At 42.8% G+C, this 18,985-nt stretch overlaps 1 protein-coding gene across 9 annotated transcripts in view; it reads left to right on the top strand.

Annotated features, from left to right (window-relative positions):
* Positions 1–18,985, top strand: part of mcf2l2 (MCF.2 cell line derived transforming sequence-like 2) — a 67,417-nt gene that overhangs the window by 16,157 nt on the left and 32,275 nt on the right. For 6 of the 9 annotated variants that reach the window (XM_031575052.2, XM_031575046.2, XM_031575054.1 and 3 more), the window contains exons 2-15: positions 4,587–4,670; positions 9,012–9,126; positions 9,721–9,811; positions 10,215–10,334; positions 12,135–12,251; positions 12,445–12,594; positions 12,947–13,071; positions 13,174–13,288; positions 13,392–13,511; positions 13,773–13,964; positions 15,037–15,228; positions 16,936–17,113; positions 17,284–17,393; positions 17,676–17,764. In XM_031575052.2, coding sequence (XP_031430912.1) covers positions 4,587–4,670; positions 9,012–9,126; positions 9,721–9,811; positions 10,215–10,334; positions 12,135–12,251; positions 12,445–12,594; positions 12,947–13,071; positions 13,174–13,288; positions 13,392–13,511; positions 13,773–13,964; positions 15,037–15,228; positions 16,936–17,113; positions 17,284–17,393; positions 17,676–17,764 — 1,798 coding nt within the window. Of the gene's footprint in view, positions 1–506; positions 836–4,586; positions 4,671–9,011; positions 9,127–9,720; positions 9,812–10,214; positions 10,335–12,134; positions 12,252–12,444; positions 12,595–12,946; positions 13,072–13,173; positions 13,289–13,391; positions 13,512–13,772; positions 13,965–15,036; positions 15,229–16,935; positions 17,114–17,283; positions 17,394–17,675; positions 17,765–18,985 lie in introns of those variants that run through there. The other 3 variants (XM_031575050.2, XM_031575047.2, XM_031575048.2) reach the window with 3 other exon arrangements.

Genomic DNA, 18,985 nt, shown 5'->3' with positions numbered 1-18,985 from the left:
AGGGGGGGGGGGGGGCACCTACACTCCCCAACAACTCCCTTTCTTCCGGAACAACACAATTCTTAAAAAGCACTCTCAATATCCCAACAAGCTGCTGTGGAGGAAAAAAAAGTTACAGAAAACAGTTGCTGCTTGCACCCTGACTAAGAGGGAGAGAGCTCAAGAGAGAAAGAGACAGAGAGAGAAAGAGAGAGAAAGAGAGAGAGGGAGCTCAAGAGAGAAAGAGACAGAGAGAGAGAGAGAGAGAGAGAGAAAGAGACAGAGAGAGAAAGAGACAGAGAGCAAGAGAGACAGAGAGCGAGAGAGAGAGAGAGAGAGAGAGAGCTCAAGAGAGAAAGAGACACAGAGCTCAAGAGAGAAAGAGACAGAGAGAGAAAGAAACAGAGAGCGAGAGAGAGAGAGAGACTCAGAGGGAAAGAGCAGGGGGGTGCGTGAGCTCCCCATCGGCTGCAGACTTGTGATAGGTCGGTCGGTTGTTGCTCCCTTCCCCGCTGAGAGTGTGTGTGTGTGTGTGTGTGTGCGTGTGTGTGTGCGCTTCAGAGCGGAGAACACTGGAGGAACTAAGGCAAGCAAGCAGTTGTGGAGCTGGAAAAAGTGACCCAAAGACGCACAGCTCGCCACAAGAATGTCTGTCTAGCCAAGGCTCTGTCACAGCTGCCGGGGTTTCAGGAAGTCTAAGGAGGAGTGAGAAGCAGGCAGAGGCAGAGGTGATGATAATGATGATGAGCGCTCGGCTGTAGGACTCAAATGTTTTCCTCCGCTGGACGTCCTGAGTTACCCCCCTTCCCCGCTCTCACTCCAGTGACGGCAATGAAGCGAACGAGACCAGTTATAGGTAAGACGCATAGTCCCAGCTCCTCAACTGTCATGGAAGATTGGGTGAGCTCACACGAACAAACAAAGCCAGACTTTGTTGAAGAAAAATGTCTCTTGGCAGCAGTCTTATTCCGTATCAAAACACATTTGTAAAAAACGTTACGAACTTGAGGAAGTCCAAGACGATGTGGAAACAAAAGAGTTTGGATGGCACAAGGAAAGTCAGTTGTAGATTACCTCGTTATATTGTTAGTTCTCTCAGACAAAAGTGTCTCAGTTGGGTGTCTCTGTGCGCGGATATGTGGGAGCAATGAGAATGCCACTGGGTTCACAAACTGCATGTAGTACACTAAACAAGTCATCATGTTGACACTTAACTTAGCCTCAATGCATTTGGATCTGAACATGTGGATGGAGCTCATTTGTAAGAATAGCCTTTGTATTACACAGCCTCTGTGACGGAATGTTGTTCTCACATTGCCAGTGATGTTTATGGCCTTGGTGTTTTACTGATATGTTATGTTGTGGCATGAAACTGATATGTTATGCTGTGGCACGATACTGATATGTTGTGCTGTGGCATGATACTGATATGTTATGCTGTGGCATGATACTGGTATGTTATGTTGTGGCCACATGCTGGCATTCTAGACACTGTGGACATGGATGAAGGGTAAGCTTATGTGTATTGGCTCAACACAGATCATAGACATGCTACACAGATAGTCACAACGTGTTTTGATTGATTTGTGTGGTGGAGTGTGTCTGGGAGAGACTCCGAGCAGCGGGAGGTATTCCCAGAGATAGATTTGTATAAAATCATTTTCATATCGTGTGTGAGAGGCCTTGCTCATCCAAATACTGTGTGATAGATTTTTCATCTTTTTTTAATGCCTTTGACTATTCAAATGACTGTGTAGTCTGGGCTACTGGGCTACTTCCCTTGTAGCATGTTGAATGAGTCACTCACTCACTCACTCACTCACTCACTCACTCCTGCTCCTCAGTGTTGGCTGTGAGCAGCTCTATAGACTAGCAGGTGGGAGTGTGTACCAGTGAGGGCTTTAGTTTAGTTCCTGTGCGATGAGAGGAGACAGATGGAAGAATCTGATGAGGCCAAGGTGAGCAGTCTTACGCCGTCAAGGAAAACAGCAGTATCCCTCTCTGTTGCCATGGCACTAATCTTCTGGGACCCTGTGTGTCGCCGGCACAATCTGCCGACTATGCCAAGATCGTAGCCGTTCCTGGAATACTGCACTGTTTACTGTGGCAATTAGCAATGCATGCTATTGGAGGCAGTGGGGCTTCTCGTAAGTGTTCTAGGGCTGGGTGTGGGCGGCTCTAGGCTTTGGCGCCTCGGTCTCAGAGCCCGCCTTCTGAAGTGATCACACCATGTGTGATTAGAAGGTTACCACTGGCAACTGTGATAAGTAGACCAAAGGTATGCCTAAAATATTCCATATATTCCACCTGGTGGACATTTCACACATTACTTTATCCATGTGAAGCGGAGCCCATATGGGATCCTGTCATAGAGACTAGGTGAGTTATGAGGCTTTGCCTCTGATCTGTTCTCTCAGCAAACAAAGGTGTGGTTCCTGTCCTTAGCCGTGCAACCCTTCAAGATTCATTTGCACAGGACATCGTTGATAAATAGAATCTTTGATGCATATGTTCCCTGATGCAAGTCTTCCTTCCTTTGGAACATAGCAGTTGTTGGTTTTGGTGTGTGTGTGTGTCTGTGTCTGTGTCTGTGTCTGTGTCTGTGTCTGTGTCTGTGTCTGTGTCTGTGTCTGTGTCTGTGTGTGTGTGTGTGTGTGTGTCTGTGTCTGTGTCTGTGTCTGTGTGTGTGTGTGTGTGTGTGTGTGTGTGTGTGTGTGTGCATGCGTACATGTGTTTGTGTGTGAGGGTACGTGTGAAGGTTCGTGCTACAAAGCATTCCTCTGTGCATTTGATCATTGTGTTATGTAACACGTTTCCTCTCCAGTGCTTCATGACCTGGTCGAGGTGGAGCAGACAAGATCAGAGACGGTGCTGGACGCCACTGTCAAGCACTGTTTATGCACACATGTGCCATTGTTCCTGTAAAGTGCAGACTGAGCACGGTTGCCATAAAATGATTGATGGCGGCCAAGCTATTTCATGAATTATATTAATCAACATGAGTGTTGCCATGAAGAAATCACTCTATTGATTGTTTCACATCATCCAGTATTTCACTGGATCATCACCATCATCTCTGTTGTTTATGTTTTCTGTAACTTAGCAACCCAGAAGCACAGTTTTTGTCTACGCTGGCCATCTCTGTGATCAGGCCTTGTGTGTTTCCATCTGTCTTCCTTTCTCTGCCTCTGCTGTTGGCAAGGCTTCGGTCAGCCGATGAAGTGTGGCTGGTGTTAATGCACTCTTTTATCCACACACACAAGAGGGTTTGTGTGTGTGTGTGTGTGTGTGTGTGTGTGTGTGTGTGTGTGTGTGTGTGTGTGTGTGTGTGTGTTAATGCACTCTTTTATCCACACACAAGAGGGTTTGTGTGTGTGTGTGTGTGTGTGTGTGTGTGTGTGTGTGTGTGTGTGTTAATGCACTCTTTTATCCACACACAAGAGGGTTTGTGTGTGTGTGTGTGTGTGTGTGTGTGTGTGTGTGTGTGTGTGTGTGTGTGTGTGTGTGTGTGTGTGTGTGTGTTAATGCACTCTTTTATCCACACACAAGAGGGTTTGTGTGTGTGTGTGTGTGTGTGTGTGTGTGTGTGTGTGTGTGTGTGTGTGTGTGTGTGTGTGTTAATGCACTCTTTTATCCACACACAAGAGGGTTTGTCAGCCATTAAATCCACTCCCTGACTGCAGCGTGCTGCAGGGCGACCCCTTGTCTTGACAGCAAAGAATGCCCACCCACCCCCTCCCACACACACACACACACACACACCACACACACACACACACACACACATACACACACAACCACACACACACACACACACACACACACACACACACACACACACACACACACACACACGCAACCACACACACACACACACATCCTCACCGAGCAATTCCAATGCCCTCCCCGAGCTTAAGGGTAATGGAATGAAAGAGTGATTTGTTCGAATGGACATTATTGAAATAGAACTCCCTTAAAAAACACAATGTGCAGTTGTGTTTCCCTGTGAAGGTCTTCCCTGCAAAGAATAGTCTAGTATTGGGAAATGTCTCCCCAGAATGGATGTTCTCTTTTAAGAGGTCCATCTCCAACCAGGGAATGACCTCTTTCCTCATATATTATACATGTGTGCCTGACACAGAGTTTCCCACTACGTCCTATAGATTGCCCAGTGATTTGTTATCCACTCTATAGGCTAATGCTAGCAGCCTCCTTATAGCTAGGATAATGCATAGTGCTGATGCATAGTGCTAATGCAGCCTCCTTATAGCTAGTATAATGCATAGTGCTGATGCATCTCTAAGGCCCTGCTGCTTTGCACTCCCCTTTGCACACTATTTCAGAGTGATTGATTTGATGCTTGCCATTGGTTCCCCTAAAAATGATCTTCTGTGTGTTGACGGCTGATACTGACTGATTGTGAATGGAAGTTATTGTTCTTACTGAAATACTTCTCTTTTCTCTACTTTCTTTCTTACTTTCTCTATCTCTGTCTCTGTGTTTGTCTCTCTCTGTCTGTCTATCGTTCTGTCTCTCCCTCTATCTCTCTGTCTCTCCCTCTATCTCTCTGTCTCTCCCTCTATCTCTCTGTCTCTCTCTCTTTCCAGATGAGATTATGCAGCAGGAGATCAGGCCACTGCTGGCAGTGGATATTATAGAGCAGCTTCACAGGAAATTTGCCCTCCTATCAGGTAAGAGTGTGTGTCTCTCATCCGTCTTCCAATGTCTTTTAGTTAGCCATCCATTATTATCTCCCAGTGGAAAAGAATATGTATGTAGATTCTAGTCTTCTTTTGTGGCATAATGTAGGCGAGTTCTCTTCACCTAATGTGTTGTTAGTGATTTCTAACAATGTTCGCTTTTGTCTGTGTCTCTGTGAGTGTTTCTGTTTTTGCTTCAGACAACAAGCTAGACTTAGTTGGTCTGTTAGTCAAGTTAGTCTGAATATCCCTTTTCAACCCTTATCATTTACAGAGACAAGAACAGACAGCTGACTGACCAGGCAGGGGTTATTTTTCACATTATTGATGAGAGTGCCCATTCCCTGACCTACGGCTGTTGGGAAGGCCCTTTATAAGTGACCAGACATCTGCCATCATCTCTGCTAATCAATGCTAATGCCTGCTAATCATTTCCTGCTCCCTTGTGGCTAGCCACTGAATGCTCAAGCTCAGGCCCTAAACAGCCACATTAGATTTCCTCTGTCTCTCTTTGTTTCCTTCAGGCCATGGCAGTCAGGTGTTACTTATTAAAGTACATGACAGGGAGATTGAAGGCCAGACACATGTTTGTTGTGTAGACAGTAGCACAGAGAAGCTACATTGAATTCTTTGCATCTGGGCTATGATTGCATAAAAGCCAGTTGGATTTACACATTCTGAATTCATTCCATGTAGGCTACATTTAAAGCCTTACAGTTGCGTCTTATATTTTGATATATTTGTATAAAGAGTTGGAAACCATCCTATTGATCATTTTATGCATGAATTCTCAGAGAGAACTCTTCAGAGAGCACTTCCCGTCCTAACTGGCACTTCGACTAGTGCGTAACTTGCAATTACAGCAGTTACATTTCTGCACTTCTTTTTTTATTTTTATTTCATTTTGTTATATTTCTTATGTAAAGTAGTATTTATTTATTGTTACACCAGGTTCTATTGCTCGTAGCTTGACTATTCTCTCCCTTGTACGTCGCTTTGGACAAAAGCGTCTGCTAAATGACTAAATGCAAATGTAAATGTAATGAATTGTCATAGCAGGCGGCGCACATTTTTGAAGTAAAACACAGACTGAGACTGTTTGGCCCCAGCTGATTTGCCTTGAAACATTACCCAAATAGAATGACCACAGCAGATGTCCTTAGTGTGCTGTGAGCTCCTCTCTGGTATTTGGTTTTCTCATTAGAAATCAATGTGAGCTGCACTCCAGCTGAAGAGAAGATTTCCAAAACACTCTGAGCTATCATAGGTCATGTTTTTTGTGGAGGCAGCTTGTCTAGTGTGTCCAATGGGCAGCTTGTTGGTTAGATGAAACACCAGGCTGTTTTAATACAGATATAGGCTTACAGGATCACGATTTGTGGTTATAATCCTTTAATATCGTAAAGCTGCTGGTTCAAAATCCAGTTGTCCAATTACTTAATTGGCACACTTACATTTACTTATTTAAAAGATGCTTTTGTCGAAAGAAGCTTGCAGCTCTGGTTAGGTGCATATTGCATATATACACTCTAGCAGGATAAAGTGTTTGCAATCCGATGACCATCATTTACGATGGAGCACACACACTGATGTAATATGAACCTTTCCTTTATTACAACTCACTGAAGCAGTTGTAGTAAATGCTGATTTGGTGCGGTTGGTGAAGAATGGCAGACGGGTGCCTCTCTCTCCCCCAGTGAGGGAGCAGCACCCGGCCTCGCTGACCCTGCTGTGGGTGGAACGCCTGAGCGCAGGCCAGAGAGCTCCACAGAGAGAGAGCCTCTCCATTCCTTCCCACCCATGTCAGACCACTCTCGGGGATGGCGTGTCCCTCTCGCTCCCTGCCAGCTGGACGCATGGAGCTGTGATCTTGAGAGCTTGCTGACTTATGTAATGTTACAATGGAGGAGTTGGAAAGAAGGCGTCATATTTCTCTGTTTACGCCACAACCATTAAGACGTTGTTGTTACCGTAAGCGACTTAATATAGTGCACTTTAAAAAAGAAAGAAGGGAAAATAGGTGAAGACACACATGTTGTGGGGTGTTTGTGTGTGTTGGTGAACAAATAGAATCTGGCTTTCATTAGCTTATGTTCATCATCGAAGGTCACATGCTTGCGGTTGGCACACACTGCTAGGAATGCTATCATGTTCTAACGGTTAAAGTCTCAGTAGCATTGCAACATTGAGTAGGGGGGTTACATGAGTAACAAATAGCATAATATTTATTTACCATAGAGTCATTTTGAAACAGCATAATGTTTGTTTACCATAGAGTAAGCTTTGCTAAAAGATCACTATTTTCTGCAAGCCATAGTTTGAAACTCCCCCCTCCCTTACTTATGAAACACATGCTGTCCAGGGCCAAGAGAGGTTAGCAGAGCGTCAAGCATTCATACCAGTTACAGGTGTTTTTTGAATTATGCTGGGGTGTCTGAAATCTTTCCATTCACTAGATTGATTCAGTGAAAACATGGAGTAGAATGCCAGGAAAGGAGAGCTGGGCCACAGCGAGCTTAAGGCTGTGAACTGTGCACAGCTTAGAGCTCTACAAAGGGTTTTTGATTTTTTTTTTTTTTTGGAACACAATGGGGTTATTGTTTCATAAATTTATCATGTGTTTTATCAGCTGCAGTTTAATAGCTGTGCCATAAAGCTGTGTAAAAGTAGATACCGGTAACACATCGTTCTATTTTGGCTGTCATGCATGTGATAAGTCCTGGCCACTGTCTTGCTAGACAAGAGATGTTTCATCTCGAGGGATAGCTGCTGTTGTGTGGAGTCGCAGGAAGTTAATTCTGTGCTGCTTTGTGTGAGAGTTTGTGTCAGTGATGTTTCACACTCTGTATCAGATTTCCAGATAACTACGTGTGTGTGTGTGTGTGTGTGTGTGTGTGTGTGTGTGTGCGCACGTGTGCGTGTGCATGTGTGTGTGCGCGCGCGTGTGTGTTTGTGTTTATAGTGGTCAAAAAGTGTAACTAGGTGTAGTCTAGTAGGTTCAGTCTAAATAGATAGGTACAGGGAATGTCATAGACATGCTGTGAATAAAAGATACAGTAAATAATGTACAGCAATGACATACATTTGAAATCACATTATGTTACAATCTTTCAAGATCCTTCAGAAGATTCCAGACAGATGATCTTAACAGAAAGTAGTATGAGGTCGTGGTGCGATGAGGAAATAGTAAGAGTATGAGGGATGACGGAATAATAATCAACAAGAACATATAGACTAAGAAGAAAAGAATATGTTCTTTGTCAGGTAACATAGACACATGATGAATCGATGCTCTTTTTTCTTTCAAAGAATCATAGTGATAGAGATATAAGAAGAGCATGGAATTGTCACTGTACTGTTGAAGATGTTTTTAGGTTATTTTAGGTTATAAGGATATTTTTGGTTTATTATATTTATGATTATGGTGTTGGTGATATAGTGGTGAGCATTGCCGCCTTCTAAATAGACAAGCTGGGTTTGATACCCAGCTGCTGTGGGCTGCCTATGTTAGTCGCTTTGGATAAATACTGTACCTCTACCTTAATATTTATGAATAAATACAGTCAAATTGCTTCACATATAATGCAGTGGCACACTAGCATCTTAACTGAAAAAGATTGTATTTGTCTTCTCAGGTTTCTATGGCTTTATTTTACAACAGAGATGTGTAAATTCATATTTCCAATTCCACAGTGGCATTGTGCAGCCAAGGAAATGTAGCCAATATAGCTCAATATCACCACCTTGTGGTGTGTTAGTATGCAGCAAGACGTGTTTGAGACTGGTCCGCCTAGTTCTGGAGCTAAATTTAGGTCTGCTGTGACATAGGCTCTCTGAACCATTGTGTCTGTCTGGTGGCTAAGTGAATCATTATGATAGAGTTCTTTGTCTATAAGATAAGGCCGCAAAATCCATTCTGTGTGTATTCATGTGTTGCTAACAAACAAAAGAAGAAGGGCAAAGTCTCCTTCTCCTCCCGTGTAGATTCATCCAGAAGTTTTAGGCATATCTTGTCATGCACTGTTTGTATGTTGTTATATATGTATGTACACATATTAGTGTGTATTTTTTTCATTTATTTATTTATTGTTAGTGTCTGTTATCATTTACTGTATGGTAACAAGTACATTCTGAAAAGGTTGACCTTTGCCTTTCCGGCTATATACGTCACACAGCAGCTTGTAATTATTTCCTTGACAGCAGCGGTGATGATTTATGTGTCTTATCTAACCGTCATTATCATTCTTACTGGAAGGATGCCTCCATTTGGAGAGATATGCTGATGAGGGAGGTGATATGAGGGTTATGATGTCTCGTGTCATCTGTGTGCAGGAGGTCGAGGAAAAGATGGGGCGCCTATCATCACCTTCCCAGAGTACTCGGCTTTTAGTGACGTACCTGATGACGACTTTGTGAATGTCGTCACGTACCTGACCAGCATTCCAAGGTGAAATGTGTCACTCTGTGCTTATATGATCAATGCCTCAACAAGATGCATATATTGGAAATATGAAAAACCACCCATTTTGGTGTGTTTTATATTTCATAATGCTGTAATAAATGACAATCAATATTGTATATAATCAATATTCCATGATCCATTGAATTATTCTTTAGATTAGGGGAGTGGAACTAAACTACAATTTCAATTGATGTTAGACTGATGTTTTTTCCCTCAATGTGAAATAGCCAATTACATATGAGAGGCAGGTAGGATGTAGCAATCTCACCATAGCCTTTTTTAGTTTAGTTAGAGCAGGACACAAAATGACTTTTCTCTGCGGCTTATCTCTCTGGGTTGTGTATGTGTTAAGGCTTGGGGTGAGGGTTTTAAAGTGGTCAGGAAATGAGCACTAGGCAGTAGAGAACCCCTTCCAGCCCGTGGTTAGAACATATAGAACATACAGTATGTTAGAACATATCTCCTCTAGTCAGACATCCATTTGTTTGCATCCCTCAATCACATTACTGGAGTTCTTCGTCTTACTCTCGTATCTAACCACCATGTCTGTGCTGCTCCCTTTCGTGTCCTCCTCTCCAGTCTGGATGCTGCTAGCATTGGCTTCGTCATCATTATCGACCGCCGCAGGGACAAATGGAGCTCGGTGAAGGCCTCCTTGGCCAGGATAGCGGTCAGTCATTCCACACTCATGTTCAGACTTCCATGTGTATGATACACTCACTCATCGAAATAAAGTTCATTCAGGCATCCCCGATGAACTGTAGGGGATTTTTACTATAAGGAGATATTGTATCTGATAGGTGAAAATTCACCCTAGTTACCTCAGGACTCCGGAGCTGCATATAAGTATATTTATTAGACAAACAACAACAATTGCAATGAAAAAAGAGCACATTTGTTTGTCTCGTAACTCTTTTCGACACAAGAGAGGATGCCATTCAAATGTGCACTATAATATTTAATAGCAAACTCTCTGAAGGATATCAGGGCTCAACTCTTTTTGCCGTATGACAAAGGACGGTGCTCGTTTATTCAAGCCGTTTGTTTTAGGAATACGCCTCTTGATCCAACAGGGGGCATTTCCAGGGAACCTGCAGCTGGTCCTGGTGTTGAGGCCCTCGCGGTTTCTCCAAAGAACAATAGCAGATATTGGCATCCGGTTGCACCGGGATGACTTCAAAATGAAGGTACCGGTAAGCATGCTTCAGTGGTTCCATTTCCCTTCATCAGTGCCTAGAAGCATGTGTAGAGGTGACAACTCTCTTATCTACTGTCTCTTTCATACACATACTGTATACAGTACACGCCCTACCAAGAGCCATGGTGCATGTGTTCTTTAGATGGTGAGGTGCTGTTCTTGTGTTCGATGAATGTTTAGATCATACTCACTGTACCATTTAGATTGGCCTAGTCCTTCGCTGTGTAATCTGAAGGTTGTTTTGTGACATTGTCCTGTCTCTCTTTTCACTGTGGATGCTGTAGAGCTGTGATTGTGTCTCACTAGAATGTTGTTTTCTGTCATATCATCTTCAGAATCTGTAGAACGGTGGCAAATGCATGCCACATATCCTGCTTTGAAGGTTATCGAGTTGTGCTCTCTCTCTATCTAGTCAGTTTCTCAGAAATATATTCAGCAGTGTTATGGTTCAATGCTGTGACAAACTGTGAAAATGACTGTGAACAAACATTTCCTTTGCCTGCCACCCTGTGACTATGTCTCTTGGTGGTTTTAACGGGCAACTTTTGTACATAGAACAAATACAAGAAGTTGGGACCGGTGATTCACTACTCATACAAACCGTGTATTATTATCAGAAATCGTATCGCGTTAAACTAATGCTATTATCAATTTCAGAACAAAGCAAGGTATTACACGGCTCAGTTTGATGAACATCCATTTATGACCTATTTCACCGTTTCTCTCCTTCCTGTCCCCATTAGTAATCACATTCTGAGGTTAGCATGAAAACCAGCATGATACACAAGATAAAGTTAGTGGAGGAAGAGCATCTTAAGCGTGGAACAGAAACGCAATCACGGAGTCATTGAGGAAGCCCTCCAAGGCCATGAGCCTGTGTCTGAGGTGGCAGGGATGGACAGCCTTATCGGCAGAGGGGAGGGGTGGCGTTTCAGGACTAAGGTGAAGGCCTCTGTGTTATGCAGATAAGACTCCCCACCCTTGCCTCTTCCGTCCTCATAGGCATATGGGCCTTACCTGTCTGACTTAAAAGGGATGTAAGCAGAGTACAGTACATCTATTTTACATTCCACAGCTCCGCCTGCCTTGTTCCGAGTTGTCCTAGTTAATGTGTAACGTTTGAAGCACTTGGTCTTGTCTGGTGTAAGTGTGTTGCCCTTTGGCCCTTTGGCCCTTTGGCCCCGCGGTTTTCCATAGTAGGGTGTCACCCACAATGCTCAGCTGGTTTTATGTTACCTTGCAGTTTCTCTTCAAATCTCCTTTCCTCGTTTCCTGTCAAGGCAGGGACTTAAGGGATTTTGTGAAATGTGGGCCTGGATCACAAGAGGCATATGATGTTCATATGACATTACAAAAGAAGACAAAAGGGTTGTAAAACGGGAACCTCCCCTGTGAACCAGTTTAGAGGGCTATTAGATGAATGGAATTTGATGTTGGTGTTCTCACTCCCTCCTTAAAGGAGTGGTCAGTGGTAGTTGCGTCATACTGAACTCACGACAATGGGCATCTGCATGTTTTTCCATTATCTTTATATCTACACAAACAGGGCTTGGGTTTTACTATGTCGTAATGGCAGAATGTGCTTGTATGATACCAGTTGTGTTGATGTGGAGTACTAGACTTGAATTCCTAAAGACATCGTCATCTATTCTTCTAATAAGTCAAATGACGATAATCTGTTTTGTGTATATTAAAGAACTTACTGCCACAAGTGAGACACCACTATAATCTTCAAAGCATCCAGGTTTGTTTGACATCAGTCCAGGTTTGTTTGACATCAGTCCTTTATTGGCAGATTGTCATGCTTAACTCCCTGTCCGACCTGCATGGATACGTCGACAAAGGTCAACTGACGTCTGAACTGGGTGGGAATCTTGAGTACTGCCACAGCCAGTGGATCCATCACAGGACCGTGAGTCACTCTCGTACGCACTTCTTCCGAATGGAATTATGAAGCAATACTATTTCTTGAGTCAGGCCTGCTCAGGTTTATGTCATATTCATATTCCTTTGAAATGGCTGTTGTTTCTGAGACTAGAATAACTTAAATGGATAACCAGATAACTGCCCAATGAGCTCAAAAGTAATAATTGTCTCTTTGTCAGGCCATTGAGAACTTTGCAGTGACGGTGAAAACCACAGCCCAGATGCTGCAGAAGTTTGGCACAGACCTGGCAGAAACAGAACTTCCCAATGATGTGCAATGTACTAAAGATCTGCTGTGTGCCCATACAGAGAAACACGACAAACTCAAGGTAAGAACATACCCCTAATCATGACTGGAGTCATATAGTAGGCACAGGGACCCAAGTGAAACCATATACTGATAATTGCATGTATGTTGTATACAATAAGTGAAATGCTTTGCAAAAAGTTGTACAGATGCTAAATTACTACCCATTATCTTTTGAATTATGCAATTATGCAAGAAAACAAGTAAATGACGATGACAGGATCTTTTATCTCTCATCAATCATTTAATCATAAGCGGCACAACGTGTTGGATAATATATCATACCCTGGTCAGTGTGAGAGACTTCTGAGGCTTTTATAATCATTCCAGACATCAGCGTATAAATCTGTTGTCATTCTATTACTCATTAATAGGATGAACTCAAGCTGTCCATGAAGCAAGGAACTACCCTGCTATCCTGTATCAAAGAGCAAGCCAGCAAATCGGAAAGTCATAAATTAAATCCAGATGAAACAGATAACCTGACCACTGTGGAAAGGTTTGTGACAAAATCAATTCAACTGAATTAACCATATTAAAGCTGCTGTAGATTTAATAGCAAACATGTTGGAATCCTCTTTTGTAAATGTGTCTGTTACAGGTTGTTGGCACAGTTGGATGAAACTGAAAATGCCTTTGAGCAGTTCTGGTCCAAACATCAGCTCAAACTGGAGCAGTGCCTGCAGCTGCGACACTTTGAACAAGACTTCAGAGAAGTACGTGTGATACTCTTCACTGACACTTATTTTTTCAAAGCCTCCAATGGCAAATATTGTATCTGTCTGCTGGCTCTGAGGTTCCTATCTTTGTGTGCTCAAGGTGAAAGTCTCCTTGGATGGCCTGATGCAGGCGTTGGCTGTGCTCTCCGACATCGGGGACTCTGTGGCCCGCGTGGAGCAGCTGCTGAAGGAGCTGAAGACCCTGGAGGACAGGGCTCAGGTCAGCCTTGTCACATGCCCCCGGCACCGTCACGCATCACATCACGTTTGTGCCTCTTCAGGGGGTGGAGACACGCAACAAAAAAGTCTTTGATTGAAAGCTTTTTGCGCCGTCCCTCCCCTCTCCCCCCCCGAATTGCACATTATGGGTCAGATACACTGTAATTGCCCATCTGTCACGTTCTCCGACTGAACAGACCATGTTGTGTTAGGAATGGGGCCGTCATGGATGAGTTTATCTCTATATGTTTTTTTTTTACAGGAGTTCTTGGAAAAGGCCCAGCGGCATGCTTCATATGGCGACCAGCTTATCCAAAGCAATCACTATGCTGTGGACTCCATAAGGCCAAAGTGTGTTGAGCTCAGACGCATCCGTGATGACTACAACAATGAAGCGAAGAAGAAATATGATATCCTGTCCAAATCGCTTGAAATTCACAAGGGCATTGACAAGGTATTGCCACGAAAAACTTAAGAGACTTTTTGTGAAGAATAAAAAAAAGTCACATCTGTGGAGAAAAGGTGTGCTAGCTAACCTCATTCCCTCGCATCTGCTACCAGTTCAGCATACTTTAGCATATTCCTTTCAAATGTTTCCTCAATCGCATCTTGATAGGGAATCGTTAGCTCAATAAAGTGTGCTCACATTCATAGCAGTCACATCAATACACTGTGGAACTTGACAGTCCTGTTTGTACGTGCCTGGTGTTTATTCGCACAAAAGAAATCCTACTGTCACTGTCATTAACTGGCACAGAGTCAACCTTAACTTGTTTATTCTCAAACAAATATGCAAATGATTTTAAAACCTGATTATACGTCTCCACGTGTAGTGATCCTGAGTCAGTTTCAGCTAGTTTCACATCCAGACAAAATATGTTTTAATGAGCCAATACCAAAACAATTTCACAGTTTCTGTCTTCACCCACCCACTGACTGAGGTTCTGCGTAGTTGGGAGGACATCATAGACACACACATAGAATTCCACCGAAGAGGGCCGCTCAGATATATTAACACTGGCCAAGTTATATTTGGAGACCCATGTTTGCATTTATATTTGAGCATATTTAAATTCTATGCTGTAACCAAAGCCACAACCCCATGTGGGAAATGGGACAATGGGTGCTAAACTTCAACCGCATCTCGCCCTATTTACCTTCCTGTCAGTGTTCTGCTAGCGCAGGCAAGCCAGCAAACAGAAGGGGATGCACATCCTGCAGAGTTGTTTCGCATTAACTTCAACTCTCGCTCAACTTATGTGGTGAACATTCCTCATGTAATTATTCTTCTTGTTTAGTAGCAGAACTAATGTTACCTCCAATTCTATTAGAAGCAGAGGCAGCTATACTGCACTTAACAGCTTATACAAGACCAGTGTGGGTCCAATTACAGTTTAGCAAATAAGGTCAATGAGTTTAACTGCAAATGTGTGTATGGACATGTGAGGAAATGAACACATGTGAGCATCTCTGTGTGTGTTCGATTCGTTCTGCGTGCGTGTGTGTGTGTGTGTGTGTGTGTACAGGTGAACCAGTGGTGTGAGTCTGGCGTGTACCTGCTGGCCTCTCAGGCTGTGGATAAGTGCCAGTCTCAGGAGGGGGCTGAGGCAGCGCTGCAGGACATCAGACGCTACATGGACACTGCCGAGGAACAGCAACTGAGCGCGCTCAGAGAGCTCTACAACCAGCATGAGCTGATGCTCTCAGACTACATCCGGGTAAAGAAGCCATTTCCTGAAAAACTGCTCTCTTATCCAAAGAGACTACACAAACAACACTCCCACATGAGACTAGAAATGAGTATGTCAGTAAACAAATGTTTTACATACAGTATTGTATCAGTATGGACCATTTTATTGATTTGGAAATATTTTGTGAATATTCAATCTTAACTAATCAGCTCTGACTCTGACTCTGATTTTTCGGAAGTGAATGTTTTCTTCTTGTCAGGCCCTCCAGGATTTTGCTAGCTTGCATTTTCACAAATTCATGCAAATTCTGAGGAGAAACCAGTTGTGCAAGATAGTCAGACACATGCCAAGAACGGCACGTACACACCACACTATAGACCTATAGACTATGTCATCAATACAGAAAATGCCTCGTGTCATTGCAAAACTAAACTATTGCATCCATTAGTTCATATTTGGCCTATTGTGTTGAAAAAAGGTTGTTAAAATACATTTATAGGATAGTTTACAATCCCTAAAGCAACACCAAAGAAATAATAGCCCTTGCAAAACAGTCAATTGGACAGTTTATGAATGTGGCCAAGACATGTGGCCTAATAGTTGCAATGGACTACTCCAGTCTGTCACTGGGTGTGGAGCTTTAAGCTGTAAATGAGTGCTTACACAACATCAGCATATAGATATGCCCATAATCTGATTGCTGTGTCACTATCCATAAAGTGTATTTTACACACTTTTTCACTCAGAATTACATTTGCCTGACACAAAACAAAATGAAAGGTACAGTTATGTTCTGAACTTGGCCGTGCCACCTGCACTTTGGGGTGACAAATGTACTCCCAGATACACGCATGGCCATGCCAGTACTCAAGAGACCGGGTGCTTTGTGACAAGAAGGCAGAGCTGGGGACGCCTGTTGAAATGTTGTCCATATATTCAGCCAGCCTTAGATTTTCACATCGGATAGGTTTAAAAAACGCTCCCAACTACCTTAGCTATCTTTGGTCTTTGTTATGACGGAGCTCTTCAAATGGCCCCTTCTCAAGAAACTCTACGGTTTCTTGAATAGAGACATGCAAAGAAGTAATTTTCTTTTTGAGTTGAAAAGGCTTCTGGACGATTGCCATTCTCATGCACAGAGTGTATACAGTGAGATTTGTAACTGCCTAAGCATCCTTCAAATATTCCCCCCTGGGTCTGTTTGGTTCCCGTTCCTCTATCAAGTACAGACAGGCTCAAGGATATGTGAACTTCAAGAAAAACCCACACATTTACTAGAGGTAGTGAGGCTCCACTACCACATCATTGCGTATTGCAGGCAGTGTTATACGCTAGCATTTTAAAACAGCTCAAAAGTCAACCCTCTTAAATGTAAGTGTAAAAAGTGTTCAGTGTAAATGAGTCACAAATGGTTTTCAGGACATTTCCCTTTTTTAAAACAGAAATATTTCTTGATCAGTGTGCTGTAGTGTGCGTTGACAATATGCAATCACCAACATTGTTGATGTTATACATTTCTCTCAGTATGTTATATGTTATTCAATATAGGCCACTGGGATCAAAGACGTACTTTATTTTGAAATTCATTTATTGAAGCTGAATCTGCAAAAAGGACTCCCATCAGAAGCTGATATCAGTCACTTAACTCCCCCACACAGAGATGAGGCCGCTTGATCAAGTTGTTTACATTGTGTCATGCATGTCCTCAAAGGCTCCTTTCATCTCCCTACATAGGACAATGTGCAGAAGGCACTTCAGAGGTTGCAAGATGTCCAGGAGATGTTTGAGAAGAGACATGTCAGCCTTAAAAAGCTGTCGGCCAAACAGACTCGACCCGTGCAGCCGGTAGCTCCACGGCCGGAGTCCTCGCCCAAGCGACCATCACCCAAAACACCCAGGCCAGCAAGCATCGGTGAGTTCCCTTACCTTCTACTTCCTTCAAACAGCACCACACAGCAAACAAACAATTTGGTTAGGAGGAAGCATCCCTGTCAATAATTTCCCTTGGCTAATTTGTTTGTCTAAAAGAGTACTTTCCAAAACAACATTATGCGAGTGGTTCTAATGTGAGCCTTTCTACAGCAGCCAATAGGCGGGGTTCAGAAAATTCCAGCGCCACCAAGCAGAACACTGATGCTGACCTGGCAAAGAGGAAGAACATCCGTAAGGGTTCTGCCAAAGGGGGCATAAAGGTCAGTCATGTATGCTTGATCTCACCTTAGGTTTTGATCCCAAGTGAAATGAAGACTTCAGTCTTCATGGAGCAGGCTTCCAAAAATGTGAAACTTAGTAACCTGGTGTGTGTGTGTGTGTGTGTGTGTGTGTGTGTGTATATATAGTAGTGTGTGTATATGTGAAGTAGAGGAAAATCACAATGCATAATATAACACAGCCTACACAGATATACAGTACAACATAGAATTCCTGGTAGTGGACATTAGACTAAGAGGGAATTGTCATTGTTTTGAATTCAGATTGAAGTTATGCATGAGGCCAGCCAGGGAGGCTCCAGCCACTTGCTGGTGCCAAGTGAGACCGAGGAGAGCCTTTCAAACAGACGCAGGTAAGGCCCTCTTGTCTGAATAGTAGCTCATACTTAATGCCTAGACACAAAGTGCAGATTCTCTTAGGCTATTTACAGTATAGGTTTGGGTTACTGTCGTTTTATGTTGTTTGCAGGGAATGAATACACTCTAAAAAAAATCTAATTACAGGAATGAACCTAAAAAGGTCCAAGTGCTTTGTCGCTCCAGCTGTATCCCATCAGGGTACGAGCACTGTACCTTTAATCATTAGGTACATTTTTGTACCTACTTGTCTGTACCTCTAAAAGAACATTTCTGCACCCCTAGTGATGAAAATATACCCATTGAAAAGGTACAAAAACAGCTGGAGCAACATGCCTTTAAATCCAGAGACAAAAACATTTACAATTATTCGCCTATATTTATTTAAAGAACTAACAAGTATTTAACATATTTTAACACATATATTTTTGTATATATACACTCACTGCTTTTTATTTTCCAGTGGCATCACTTCTCATAGTCCTTTTTATAAAAGTGCTGTGTAAAAGTTCACATTGGGGTGGTGGACAACTTTAAATCATCCACACAATGACAGTTATTTTTGAGTATGGTTCTTTCTGTGCTGCTAGTTAACATCCCCCACTTGTGGATCATCAGCTTGGCCTCATGATGACCACGTTTTCATCTGCTTTACTCTCATCACTGGACATAAGGCTTGTAGCTGTTTCCTGTAAATCTGCAGCATAAGGAAGCATTGCTTAAAAAGCAGGAACTGGCCATTTGTTGTGGAAGCCAATGACAATGAATAATTCTTCCATATATATATATATTTATATATACATTTTTTTTTAAATATATCTTTAGAGACCTAGATTGGACAGGTAGGAAGGTCCTCTAGGATTCATGATAATGGATAATGTTGCACTCCAGGGCCAGAGCTTGCCTTTCCTGCCGATTGGGGCAAACTATTTTCTCTGCATTCTGCGAACATAATGAACACATCTGCAACCAACATTAAATGGCACTGACATTTTTAAACATAACGTTTATGTATGGTCTTAGGGGGGGGGAAAGGCTACTGGGTGCAACGTTATCATGTCAAAACGTTCTTTGTTAATCCTCACCAGTTTTTCAGTTTATTATTTATCACTCTACTGACACCATTAACATCACTAGTGTATTCGTAATGTGTCACGTTCAAAGCATTTGTGTGAGCAATGTTCAGAACATTGATTCTCTACCGAATTTAAATTTGA

This window comes from Clupea harengus, chromosome 10 (genome assembly GCF_900700415.2).
Source record: "Clupea harengus chromosome 10, Ch_v2.0.2, whole genome shotgun sequence".
NCBI classification, from domain to species: Eukaryota; Metazoa; Chordata; class Actinopteri; order Clupeiformes; family Clupeidae; genus Clupea; species Clupea harengus.
Note: the sequence above shows the minus strand (reverse complement) of the source record. Positions and strands in the feature narration are given on the sequence as shown.